We start from the raw sequence: 13,454 nt of genomic DNA, 5'->3' as shown, positions 1-13,454 counted from the left end.
TTAGCTCTATCTGCAGGATTACAGAACTATTTCAAATACAAAATAACACAGCTGTCTTTCACAATAACAATTCTCTGATCATTTCTTAATTTAGATAAACTATTAGATAACCTGATCGTCTCTCAGCTATTTTTAAACAGGTCTTTTCTTGGTCATTCAAACACATGTGATGGGAATAGGCTTATCTGTCTCGACTGTTCACCCTTTTAATAATGAAAAAGGAAGTGACAAATCTTCCTTTAGTTCCCTTCCACCAAAAAAGGGAGGAGAAGAGAGAGGCAACTTGGACGGGGTGGGGGCTGTTAGGAAACAAGCATCTATTAATCTCTACTTCCAGAACTTAACAACTTTAACAAATCACCAAACTTTAAACAATAGTAATCATAAAAACCCACGTATAACATGAAAACTACAGTAGAGAAAGTAAATCCCATTTTTATGCCTATGCAGAGACATCTTAATATACTACTAACAAGTGTCAATGAAATCAGCTGCACTGAAAAGATCCCAGTTTATAGGTGGGGAGACTGCTAATTGCAATGACAGATTAAAACAAACGGATAGTTGGCAGGGACGCTGCAACAAAATGCGGTTCAAGACCCAAATTTCTCAGTAAGAAACTTCAAAAGACCCTACAAAATCCATTTCAGTATCTCACCCAATATAGAAGTTTTCCTACTATTTACTTAAAATTTCTTCAGAGCTAGTATTTCTTCCCCTTTCTTGAAAGGAATACAAGCTAGTCACTATCCTTCTCAAAATGATGTGGGAAAGAATGCATCTCAGTTTTCTTTCCTGGCTTAAAGTTACTTTCCAGTAACATCATGAATTCTTCCGAAGACATGAGCCTCCAGAGTAGTTCAACAAATTTGTCTGTATCTTTCCTGAATATAGTTTCTAAATACTAGCCAAAATGGAAGAAAAAGAAGCTTCAAATAAGCCTTTTGGTAATTACCATTTCTACAGCATGCATTGAGTTTTCTGTGCCAGCACCTGTACCCATGTAAACTAAGCTATCCCCTAGCCTAGCTACACACCAGACAAAAGATTAATTCTTTCCAGAAAAATAATGCTGCTTTTATTTACACACTTACTACCTAGCGCAAGACATTTCCCAGCAGTAGTGGTCTCTAGAATAGAAATAAATCAATTAAGACAGAGTTCTGACCTTGCTTATTTGTTACTGCTTCTGTCTTACATGTATCTGAAAACCAATGCAGTAACAGACCATTACTTGGTTACTGTATGGTTGCTCGTTTGGTTGAATTCAGAATTTTTGGCAAAACTTTATCTGCTTTGATAATAAACTACATCTTATTCGTTAATGGCAGTAATCTAAGGACTATCAAGATGTAGATTTTTATTTCACTTTAGCTTAACTCATGGAGACTGTCAGATTTGCAAGTATGTAACATAGCAACTCAGTGCTAATTAAAGGGAAAAAAACCCAACAGTTGAGAGCACCACACTTAGCTAAACCCAGTAGTTTCCCATACACTTGAGTTATGTCAATCCTATAATCGCAGAGCAAGAACTTAAAAAAAAAAAAAAGCTGTGTGTATATACTGACAGCACTTGGTAAAATGAACATAAAGGTGTACATGTAAGAGCTAATGCTTAATATATTATTCTATTTCATTTTAGTATGAGTTACCTTCTAAGATCAGTGATTTTTGCCATGATGAAATGTCCAATATATTGACACACTGATAGCGAGTCCACAGACTTTTCCAAAGCTGGCAGAAAGAGCTATTATCAGTGGTACGCAAACAGGCACTCAGTGCTTTCCCTTTCCTACCTTTCCTCAGCCAAACTTCTGCAACCAGCGGCAGGCTGAGCAGACAGAATCACTCAGTGACCAGAGGAGATTTTTTTTTTTTTTAATTAAACAAAAAAAAAGGAGGCGGAGGAGTTACTCCACATCTGAAAGAAGTGGCTGGGAAAAGGGAACAGAGAGTGATGGGTTGGTGGCAGTATGGAATGTGACTCCAGTACAAGGAGAGCCCATTTAGGTTTGTCCTCTTTTATTCTCAGTAGGAACCTGAAAAATCTTTTCAGCTGTGCCTCCTCACAAGTCAGGATCCAGAAGATACAACTCTGCTTGAGATGCAAGTCTTTTATCTTTACTTTCCCATTTAAGAAGTCAAAGACTCTCTTCTCTGACAAATTGAAGGGGATAATAATTTGAGCCCTTCTTTCTAACTGCTTCCATATGAGGCATACCAAAATCAAAACCTGGTTCCCACAGACTGTCAGAGTCGTTCTAACCATGAACTACATTAAATAGAAGACAGCTTAACAACTTGACAGACGGTTTAAACTACTCACAAGCTAAGCCTACAGAACCACCACGCTTATGGACATTATTATTTTTCACACTGTTTTCACCTACTATTAAACCTATAGAACATACTTCATCATCATTTAACTGACAATTCCCATGGTCCTGCTACTGAAACTACAGAAAACATATCTTTGAAAGAACATATGATAGGGTCTGCTGGTTTATCATTCTTTCTATTACCCACCTAGATGCAGATAGAGGGTATGATCCTCTAGTAAGTATTTATCTAAAAAATAATCTCTAGAGCATTGCAACACCCAGCAATCCCAGCTAGAAAGCCTGCAGCTTATGTTTGTTTTCCGTCAATGCCTCTGGGGTGGCACTTGTGATTGTTCAGAGATTTCTTTCCTGACCTTCAAAAGTCAAACTTGCTTAGCTTGTTATTCTAGAAGAACACAACTGAGGATGCAGCCTTCATCCTAAACAATTTGCCACTGGTTATTCTTGATATACGTAGCTGCAAACGCATAAGCTAGCTCAGATCACAGAAACCATCCAAGTAGGATTACAAGTTGCGACACGTTGGCTAATTTACACTCTAAGAAAGTCAGCCAAGTATCCCTCTGTCCTGAAGAGTATGGTGTATAGATTTTTAAGAGCAGAATAGTTTTTACCCAGGGTTGATTTCTTTTTCACTTTCAGTAAAACTTCTCAAAGAAGTTAAGTGCAAATTCTGTCACTTCATTTCCTGTTTATCCAAAACAACCTTCCCATCTGCATTTACATAAAGTTGAATATTTATATGCAGTGCCATGTTCTAACATAATTCAAAGACATGAGCTCAAAAAAACAGGCAAAGATGTAAAAATCACAAGGCAAAGTTACTACATGAATTCAAACTAAGAAACTAGTTTAGAAAGAAGCTTTCTTAGTGAAACAAATAAAGAAGTAGAAAGAAATCTGCTAGCTGATCATACAAGCACATACGAAGCACATAGCTTAAGCACCTTCATTTAAGTCTACTGTTTCATTTTAAGAACATGGCTATGTCTACTGAAGTTTGTTGCCCAAGGAGCAAAGTTCCAAGGCATTAATACCCATTTTAGCAGTACAGCTGGCAAACCCTGTGCCTCAGCTGGGCGATCTCACCAGTCCGATGCCACTGTACCAGGCGTTTCCCAGATAAACCTGAATGAAACACTAAATGCCTTTTTTCCCCCCCGAGGGCTACACATATTCCAGCTCACTGTATTTAAACCCATGCAAGACATTTCACCCACAGATCCCACCCACAGATCCCACCCACAGATCCCACCCACAGATCCCACCCACAGATCCCACCCACAGATCCCACCCACAGATCCCACCCACAGATCCCACCCTCTAAAGTATTTTTTAGATTAATTTCACGTAAAAGATGAGTAAGAACTCAGGTCCCTGCTTCCCAATTCTCTGCAAGATAAAATTGTTTTACCTACAAGCACCAACATAGGGTGGTTTGGTTTTGTTTGTTTTGGTGGGTTTTGTTTGTTTAGTTTGGGGGGGGGGAGGGGGGGTTGTGGGTTTGGTTTTTTTTTTGTTTGTTTGTTTTTTGTTTTGTTTTGGGGGGGGGGTGTTGTTTGGGGGTTTTTTTGTTTGTTTTTTAAACAAAACAGATGTAGAAAGTGAGACTCTTCCCTGGCAAGTTATTTGTCAAGGTACATAACTTAAAAGGTACAACAGATAGAGGATGACGGAAGAAAGATCATAGAGCACTGAATAAAGCTGAAAAGACTACAGTAAGAACTAAAGATTTTTATTTTTTATCTTTTCAAATTCAGGACAGCCTAAAATGACTTGTAGTAAGCGAAGCTTGCAAAAAATTCACTTAGTAAAACTCATGGAAATAACTCACATAAGTCCCACAGAAGCCAACCAGTCAGTCCTATTTGATGACTACCAAAACAACCTATTTAAGAAGTTAGTCTGTTTAGGAGGGTGTTTAAGTGCACATGGAACTGAAACAGACACAACATAAATTCTCGGATTAGTCCAGTAGCAGTGTATCTGCTCTGTTTTAACAGACTCACAGAATGTAGAAGACAAAGCCATTTCATGAATTGAGTACTATGTTGTATGCACAATTACAAAAGTATTTTAAAATAAAAGCCATAAAAAGAACATCTAGGGTTGAACAAAAAACAGAAGGTCACAATATGAAGTCCTCTAATCCAAGTGTAACTAGCTAGCTCAGTTACTCAGACAGCACAGCAGCATGCTCAGGATGTCCCCTTTGAAATTCAACATATCGAGTATGATTTCCGTGCAGGTAGCCTGCTTCATTTTTATAACCCACTCAAAACCAGTCAACAATTATCTTATTTAAACAAAAACATTTAATAGCTCTGAATAATGAAGGCAATACAAAGGATTACAGATTACTATAGAACTAATAATAATAATAATAAATCCTTAATTAAGAACTCTGAAATTTCATGAAACTTCATTCCTGCCATTCATGACTGTACCAGAAAGCTCAACCGTATTGAGCTGTATTACTGATAGCTGTTCAAAATAATTATGGAAAAAGGTACCCACAGGGAAAATTTAACATTAAGCCAATCAGCATTCACTGCTTCACAAATAAGCTTTGCCAAATGGTGCGGTGAGGACAGATTAAGACCCAAAACCACACAGTTTCCCAATATGCAAGCTCTCATTGTTATTAAAGTTCCTCTGCTCAATACAAAACATTGTAAAAGATAGTAGAGTATTTAAGAATCAATCATTTATTGAACTTTATTCCAAACTGGGTGGCAGTTAAAGCATTTTTTTACCTAGCAGCTGAATCTCATGGTCACTCTGCAACATATTATAGTTTTACACAGCGTTTTCTTAATAATAAAGACAGTGTAGAAAATCTTCTCCTTAACTACAGGAAAAAAAAGGTTACATACTGTAACACGCAGCATGCTACTAGTAGCAGTAGTGAGACTGACGCAGTTTTTTCCAGATGCTTATTGATCAAACGCTACTCTGAGCGCTTTGACATGACCAGGCAAAACAAACTCAAGCAGACACTTGCCTTCCAGCACCTTCCGGACTCCAGGCACCCAGTGCCACTTTTGAAAACACTGATAGGCACTTTACCTGTAAAGTTATTTTAAGTAGTAACAACCAAATCTTGGTGCCCCACTGGACTGGCCATGTTAGGCACATGCACACTATTAGCCTTTTTATATAGAACTACAAAGACAAAAATTCTTCTCCCTCCTTCCCTTCCCATACAAACCCAAGAAGGATAGGATAAGAAGATTTTTCTAAACTCCTTACCCTCCAAAAACCACCTATTGTTGTAGTTCTAAAGTTGCAGAACAGAGCTGGACGCATGCTTGTTTGAATACATAGGGGTATGTTCGTGTAGTGACACAGAGCAGTAGGCAAGAACATGCCGGTGAATAAGAAAACAAGAGAAGGAAAACCTCTAATGGTCACCAAGGATCACTACAACCAACCAGTATGGCTGATTTTTAATGCAGTGGAAGCAAAGCTTGTGTTTCACCATTAGTTAGAAGGTATTCATGTTTCTGACTATCATAATGCAAACCGGCAGACCATTTATGCAGACTGATCTGAAAATGTAATAGCCCGTAACATTCTGAAGCACAGTAGAAGAAAGAGCTTTTGAGTCCAGATGAACCATATAAGGTGGTGGAGGCTGAAGAACAGGTTATTCCGGTTGCACCGACATAGTAATTTAATATTTACATTATTTTAACCCCATATTGAGCTAGTCTTTAAGATTTGAATATGCTGGGCTAAAAGAATCTAGACTTAGCAGCCATGACTTGTAAGCCCAAATTAAAACAGGAGAAGCATTTTTATTAGTGAAGGGCACATTTTTAAACTATCTCAGGTTTTATAGAACAACCTAACAATATTCAGCAAGTGAATGCTTTAAGATTCACAGGTATAACCATATGAAAGGCCTTTTTATTTGTACGGCTTACAAAGAAGTTGCAAGCATTTCCAGTAATAGTTTTCCTATTATAAGGACCACGTATAGACCATATATTCCCAACAAATGTCTCTGAACTTAATAACTTTGAGTATTTTTTTTAAATAAAATTTTAGGTAAAAATCTAAGGAAAAAAGGGTAACTAAATTGCAAAACATCTGAAAGAAGTTCTCAATCTATGTTTAATTTAGTAATAAGCAGGGGTTACTATGTGTTCAAGTACCACTTGAAAATTCAACTGTTCCCTCAAGTAGCACAGGCAACTTTCCCAAGTGAGAGTCATCAGTTAATCCAGGAGAAAGACTGCAAGTGGGTGTGGATGGGTAATTAACAAGACAAATGAAGAAAAAATTAGAAACCTTAAGTTATTAGGATTGCATTAAGTAAAAAGTTGACTGACAATACAGCTAAACACTACATAAAGTTCCTCTATTCTTCTGAATGCATCAGGGTCTCAGGAATTCAGAGTTTTGTCACTAGGTAAAAAGGTATATAGTTCAGAGAATATCAGATGTCAGGCAAGTTTTTCAAGCTCTGTCCTCAAAATTAAATCACTACAAATGAAGCATCTGGTATATTGCTGACCTTCTACAGTTGACAGTAATTCGGTTTAAGATGTTCTACAATTAATATATTGCAAATATTTATACTGAAAAAGTGACAAAAACACCTTTCCAACTCCTGTGTATGGGAAGGGTGGTGTTGACTAACTGAACAAGTGCAAGAACGCATTTTGTGACTAAGCCAAAACTGGGTATAAAATATATTGTCAGTTTTACTGATGTTCCAACTTCATTTTCAAAACTACTGACATTACCTTGACATGCAAAAGAAAGTTATGGCATATTAAATTCCTTAACAATCTGGTGCCAAAGTCATTGCTTTTCTATGAATCATTCCATGTATTTTGGGGTGGGTTTTTTTGGTTTGGGTTTTTTTGGGGGGTGAGGGCTGTGGAGTGGGTTCAAAAGCTACTTTACACCAGGAACTCAACCACTTAATATTAACACTGTGCATTCATTATCTTTGTACGAACCTTCCCTGGACTCAAAGGGCACTTTAAATTAACTCACACTAAACCACTCAATATAAACCGGCAGGTGGAAGAGCTCTGACAAATAACCAGGATTGTTTCAAAACTTTCTATTCTTTCCAATTTGAAGCATTTTTGAAAGAAGCACAATTTGCACCACTGGTGAAGCAATAATGTCAACTCATCTAAACTACACGGTTTATGATTCAAAAGAATTAATAGGTATCCATAGCTTAGTTTCAGCAATTTTAACTGTCCTATTAAGTTAGGGTTTCAGCATTGAATAGTGGGTGGTTTGGTTTAATTCATTACAACTGCCATAAGTTGTATTTTAGATTACCCAACAACAAATGTTTTGAAAAATTTCTGTTCTTAACAGTATACTCTGTGGCATTTAACTTTCAGATGAAGGTTAAATAAAGGCACGGTTTCTCAGTGATGGCATGTTATACACCCATTTGTAGAACTACTGAGTCTGGTGTGAAAAAAGGTAGCTTTGGGTTTAATTCCATCATTACAGTGTCTATTTCATTATTAAACTGTTATTAGTCCATGGTTAAATGGTCACTTTAACTTGGCATAAAAACAATATTTAAATTTTGTTTTATTTTTTTCTTCTTCAATAGAAGGGTACTGTGAAATTCAGTTCTTAAATCCAAACAGCTGCTGAAAAGAACAGATGCTACTCACACAATCACACAATACTTGTAGCTACTAGCTGTTTTCTGGACAATAAAACTATAAGTTTGATGAATGCTAATCTGGCATGTGCCAGCACTGCCACTAAAAAGGGTGGCATTGCGTCTTCTTTCTTACCACATTACTTATTTTTGCACCCTTTCTTCTTGCAGCAAATTTGCTTATATACTGAATTGAATGATGAATTAATCTGGCTGAAAAACAACCAACCAAATCACTTTCCCGTTTTGACTGGCCCCATGACCAACAGGTGCTTCCTCTAGCACAAACAGAAAGATTAAGTTTATAAAGTTCATACTGGTACCAGAGATAGTGTAAGAACTGTTGTGGTCCATCTAGTTTCACGTAATGTTTCCAGAAGGGAATGGCAATAAATATTAGGACAGTTTTTCCATTGTGTCCTGGCTACAGAAGACAGACATTTTATCAGAAGCCAGCTCAAAACAGAAAATTATCATTTCGGTACTCACAAGTAGCAGCTGTTTATTATCTTTATTAAGTTAAGGACATGCAAGTTGGACAGCTGTATGCCAATAAACCACTGCACCTGGACAAAGTCTTAACTAACCATTTGGTATAAGGCCATCCAAAAAAAATCAGGTTTAAATTTTCAGAATCTCAAACCTTATGTTGACTGAATGCCTTTAAGTTTCATCACCTGTATTTATATAAAACAGCACTTTAAGAGTCCATGGGCTAAATCTAAATAGTTTAAGTATTTTGTAAAAGCTTTATTTCCTACTTTAGCACAAAGTAATCAGAATATTTGATAGAAAGGTTTCAATGTTGTCACTCAGTGATTACGTACACTTATTCACAATAAACTAGCTACAACTACAAAAAGGCAATCCTATTTACACAGTTTTTCAAACTGCTAAACACCTTCAAAGCTATTGAATAGACCATATGAAGTAAAACACAATTCACTTGATCCTTAATTCAAATTTAAAGAAAAATGAAATATTTTGTAAGAACACACTCAGACTGATTAACAGGAATTTATGGATTAAATTTACAGCCTGTCAATAGCCCTCTCTTTGGCAGGAAGTGTTAGATGTATCACAGGAAACTACCAAAATCCTAAATTATGGACTGGTTTGACCTTATAGTAAGTTTCCATTCAGGCTCCTCAGTTAATGATGGATTTGTGCCTCAGAGCATGGGGATTTAAAATCAATTCCACATATAAACACCAACACTCTCTATGAGTAAGAGGAGCTGTTATCAAAATCTTTATAAACCTGTTTGTCTAAGGTCTGGCGTGTCTAAGATCCATGAAGTTAGAGAATAAATCTTTTGTAGACGTCATTATTGTAGGTATGGTTAACATTTTTATACAATAAGGATTTTCAGCCCACCTTATTAACACAGATAGTATGCACAGGCTGAGCTGAGAGCTCTGTTTTACAGAAGAGTATTATGGAATCTTTACCAAGGAGAAGATGAACCTGCTTAAGTGGACTGAGACATGGACTGCTCTCAGAAAGAACAGTCTCATCCTCCTTCCGTCACCCTTTCAAGTCATACTGATTATTCTTTTTGCCAAATAATTTTCAGCTGGATCAGTTCCCGGGTCCTATTCTCTGCATGGTTTGAAGACTACTAGTGCCAGCACAAGGGATGATTCTGGGAATGCGGTCAGTCCAGTTCCTCTCTGCAGCAGCACACACTTTGCTAAGCCTAAATTAACCACCAGCCTGCAGCTTCAGAGTGGCAGCATTAGATTGAAACTAATTTTCACTGTCTTGCAACCTTGCTGGAGATCTCATTTAAAAGTGGAGATGCTTACAATATAAGGAGCCTCTGAAACATTCTACTCTGCAGTCTTTATTAGAACAATTTAATAGCATAGACTAGAGCTTGCCTGTGAGCAGCGGCTGCACCAATATGACTCGTCTTTAAATAATAAAACTCCCTGGACTAAAAAAAAAAATCAGACCCAAAAATGTGGTTTTAAGGACAAAAGTTCAAATTGAGGATCTGGGTTGCAATTCTACAGCAGTTACAAATACAACCCCAACGCTAACCTTTTGGGAGCATGCACTGAAACTTGGTCATTAGACCACACACCTCCAGTAACACCACTTCATTCCTCTAAGAAATTTCAAGCTAGCACAGAAGCAGAATGCTCACTCATAAAACAATGTTCCAAACACAGAGAAGACCTGGTTTTACCTTTGCTCTGTCAAACTTACCATGTTTCTACATATGGGTAGCAATTATTTATCAAGTGCTAATGACTTAAATTGTAATTGAAATAGTTAGAAAAGCACAGGCATTACATATTCCTACAATATATTAAGACAGTAGTGCTGCAAAGGAGGGAGTCAAAGAAACAAAGATAGAGACACAAGTATTTTAACTTTCTTCCGGTTTCTCCTCAGTTATACAAAAAGGGGGCAATTCTCAAGTACAAAAAGATGTTCCTAAGTGAAACCTACAAATTACACTTCAGTTGCTCACACCAAATACCTAACTTCTGTACTGGATCTTACAATTGCATGTTAAATGCAAGGCACAGCAAGTCTTGTAACAGGAATTACGTTTTCCCCAAGTCAAAAAATTGCTAAATTCCATAACAGCACAGAAAACTGGTGACACCATTACACACAAAATGGAACACTTTTTTGGCCTATTTTGTAGTTTCAAATTAAATTTGAAATTTTTTTTTCTCAATTAAATCTCTTCAGGCAGTTTGGCATAATTTTTGTAAAAAAACATGCCAAAACTGCATTATAAACTCAGAATCAACTACCATTCTGTTCCCAGTATGATTCCACTGTTTAAGCTTCAAAGTGCATTAATAGTGGCCACTAGAAGTTTGCATGAGTGATTACGAGCAACAATTTCACACTTAAACTGGACATCAGAGCAAATACTTCACAGAAACTATAAGCACTGCATTTTAGCATATTCTAGCTAACATTAGTTTGATGACTGTTTACATTTCACTATAATTAAAATATATACACGAGTAAAATATTTAAAACAAATACCTTTTAAAGTATCACTAACCTTCCATGAGCATGAAAATCGAGGCGCAAAAACTGATCTTCATGCGATACTGCTCTTTTGACACGCTGGTGTTTTTGGTGTAACAAATCCACATCGTAAGACAATCCTTCATAATGTCTAATGTACTTATTCAGAGGATTTCCATACTGGCCTGAAAAGAGAAAAAAGTAAGGTTCAGCATGTCTGAGACATTACCGAGGTTACAACCAGGTACAGCAGATCTGTAGTGCAAAACAACTGGTGATGAGTACCCAACTTCTACATTATATGCATTTTAGCTTTCTTTTTTCTTCTTTGTATGCTTCAGATTCATTCTCTTCTGGTCCCGCAGACTGAATGCACACTTGCAGTCAGAGTGCGTTAGGTGGACCTTGGAAGGCATCTTCCACTTCAATCTCAATTAAAAGGAGTAGAGTTCATTTACTCTAGAACTACATCGTTGTAGACAGGAATGCTTGAGAGGAAACACTCCTGATCCAAACACGAAAAGTGCAACAGCTGGAGATCTTTCCTCTGGTTCCCTAGAAGAATCCCACTTCCAGCTTCACCCTGTACTCATAACACCAAAGTATCTGCTCAGGATGTTGACAGTCCACATGCCAAATATCCAGAAAAATTAAGACCCAATCATGCCACGCAGCAACATAAAATTTTGTATCACATTGAAAAGTTTTATTAAAGATTTACTTCCAAAGATGTAGGTTCAGTTCAGTCTATCTTGGACACTTCCTTCTAAGGTGATATTTCTGACTCACATTAAGAGTGCATGACAGAAAATGGGGAAAGACTTTGGTCCTCCCATCCTGATGGAGGAAGGGACATGCAGAACTGACCAGAGGCACCGGTATTTAAGAGCTATAATATGCATACGGAGGACCACCCTATCAGCTCTTTATTTACACTAGACATTAGACATTTTACTGTAACACAGTGTTTTTTACTCCAAGGTTAGCATTAGTAGGTCAGTAACAGGATAGAAAACTCCTTGTGCTGCCCAGATGCCTGTCAGACATAGTGCGGAGATGTACTTTTGCCTACCAAACAGCCAACAGGCCAGTAATCACAAGAACCGAAACTGTAAAGAAGTTAACAGAGCATTATTTTCCTCCAGACAAGGAGCCAGTATATGCATTACAGACATTTGGTTAATTCTAATTTTGGACACTTCTTCCAAATAAGTACACAGATTTTAACCAGGATTCACCTTCTTATTAGTTAGTGTATCCCAAGCTAGCATAGAAATGTATACACAAGAAATTGACAGTATAGCACGTATTTCACAAGTAGTATATTTTCATATTCTGGCCACCACCTAGGTCTCCCGCCTCTGCACATTCAACACTGATACCCTTCACAAGTCTTACTGCACTTTGATATCAAACACTACACATGAAAAATATTTCATCTACCTGCCAAAAGTAAACACAGTGATTCAGTAACTGTGATTGGAGACCAATAAAGATAGAACTTCCAACAGCAGAAAATAACCTGGAGAAACAGGAAGAAACAAAACACAACAACTTGTGGAGCAAGCCATTGTGTCTTTGCAATGGAGGTAGTGCACATGGTATGTTTTACATACACAGTGAAAAACAGTTTTTAAACAGTTTCTATTTAAAATATCCAATCATAAGGAATTAATTTAGATATTTATATGCAGAATCTACAGTCAAGACCGAGATCATTTCACTGGTTCTGGTTTCAAAACCAGATTATGCAGCAGTACTGTTACATTTTCACAAAGAAAAATAATCTGTTATTGCACTAAGAATACAATCTTATAAACAAAAATACAAATTTGCTTTTCATTGTACTTATTGTCATGGGGTCTTCTTTGAATTAATACCAATTTCTCAGTGCCTATGTTTCTTTTCAAGGAAGATTAGGATGCCTGACCGCCAATGAGCAACACAAAAGATGACCAAGTAAATTAATACTTCCAAATGCATCACTTGCATTTAGCAGCAATGTGCACAAGATACTGCCATATCTTTTTAAAATTCAAGTAATGATATACTGCAGATAAACCGCATTTCCTCACAGTACTTTAGGCTTCTGCAAGTGTTGGCTCTTCATTGTTGACTACAAATACAGTCCGATAACAAAACTTCACTATAATTTCCTCTCACACTCAGTCTCAAAATACAAGTCTATTCTCACCCAGCTTTCCAGAAGCCTCTTGGGTGTCTTAAACATTTATAAAATGTGTGATTTAAGCAAGTCTACAAGAATTCTAATCTGAATAAGACACAGGATGAACCCAAAGTTTCAGCAACAAGCATGAGGAATTTTGAAGATGAAGGATATTCTCCCTGTCTGATGCTTCTCTGATTGCTTCCAACATAATCCCACAAAATGAAGTAGAAACTCCTCCTATGGTCCGAGAACCTCTATAAACCAAACAAGATTAGATCGAGTCCACCTGT

At 37.1% G+C, this 13,454-nt stretch overlaps 1 protein-coding gene across 1 annotated transcript in view; it reads right to left on the bottom strand.

Moving 5' to 3' along the window:
- ADAM10 (ADAM metallopeptidase domain 10) overlaps positions 1–13,454 on the bottom strand; it is a 52,182-nt gene that overhangs the window by 30,291 nt on the left and 8,437 nt on the right. The window contains exon 2 of the mRNA XM_082488538.1: positions 11,029–11,179. Within this exon, the coding sequence (XP_082344664.1) occupies positions 11,029–11,179 (151 nt within the window). The remainder of the gene's footprint in view (positions 1–11,028; positions 11,180–13,454) is intronic.

This window comes from Vanellus vanellus, assembly GCF_965231255.1.
Source record: "Vanellus vanellus genome assembly, chromosome: 11".
NCBI lineage: Eukaryota > Metazoa > Chordata > Aves > Charadriiformes > Charadriidae > Vanellus > Vanellus vanellus.
Note: the sequence above shows the minus strand (reverse complement) of the source record. Positions and strands in the feature narration are given on the sequence as shown.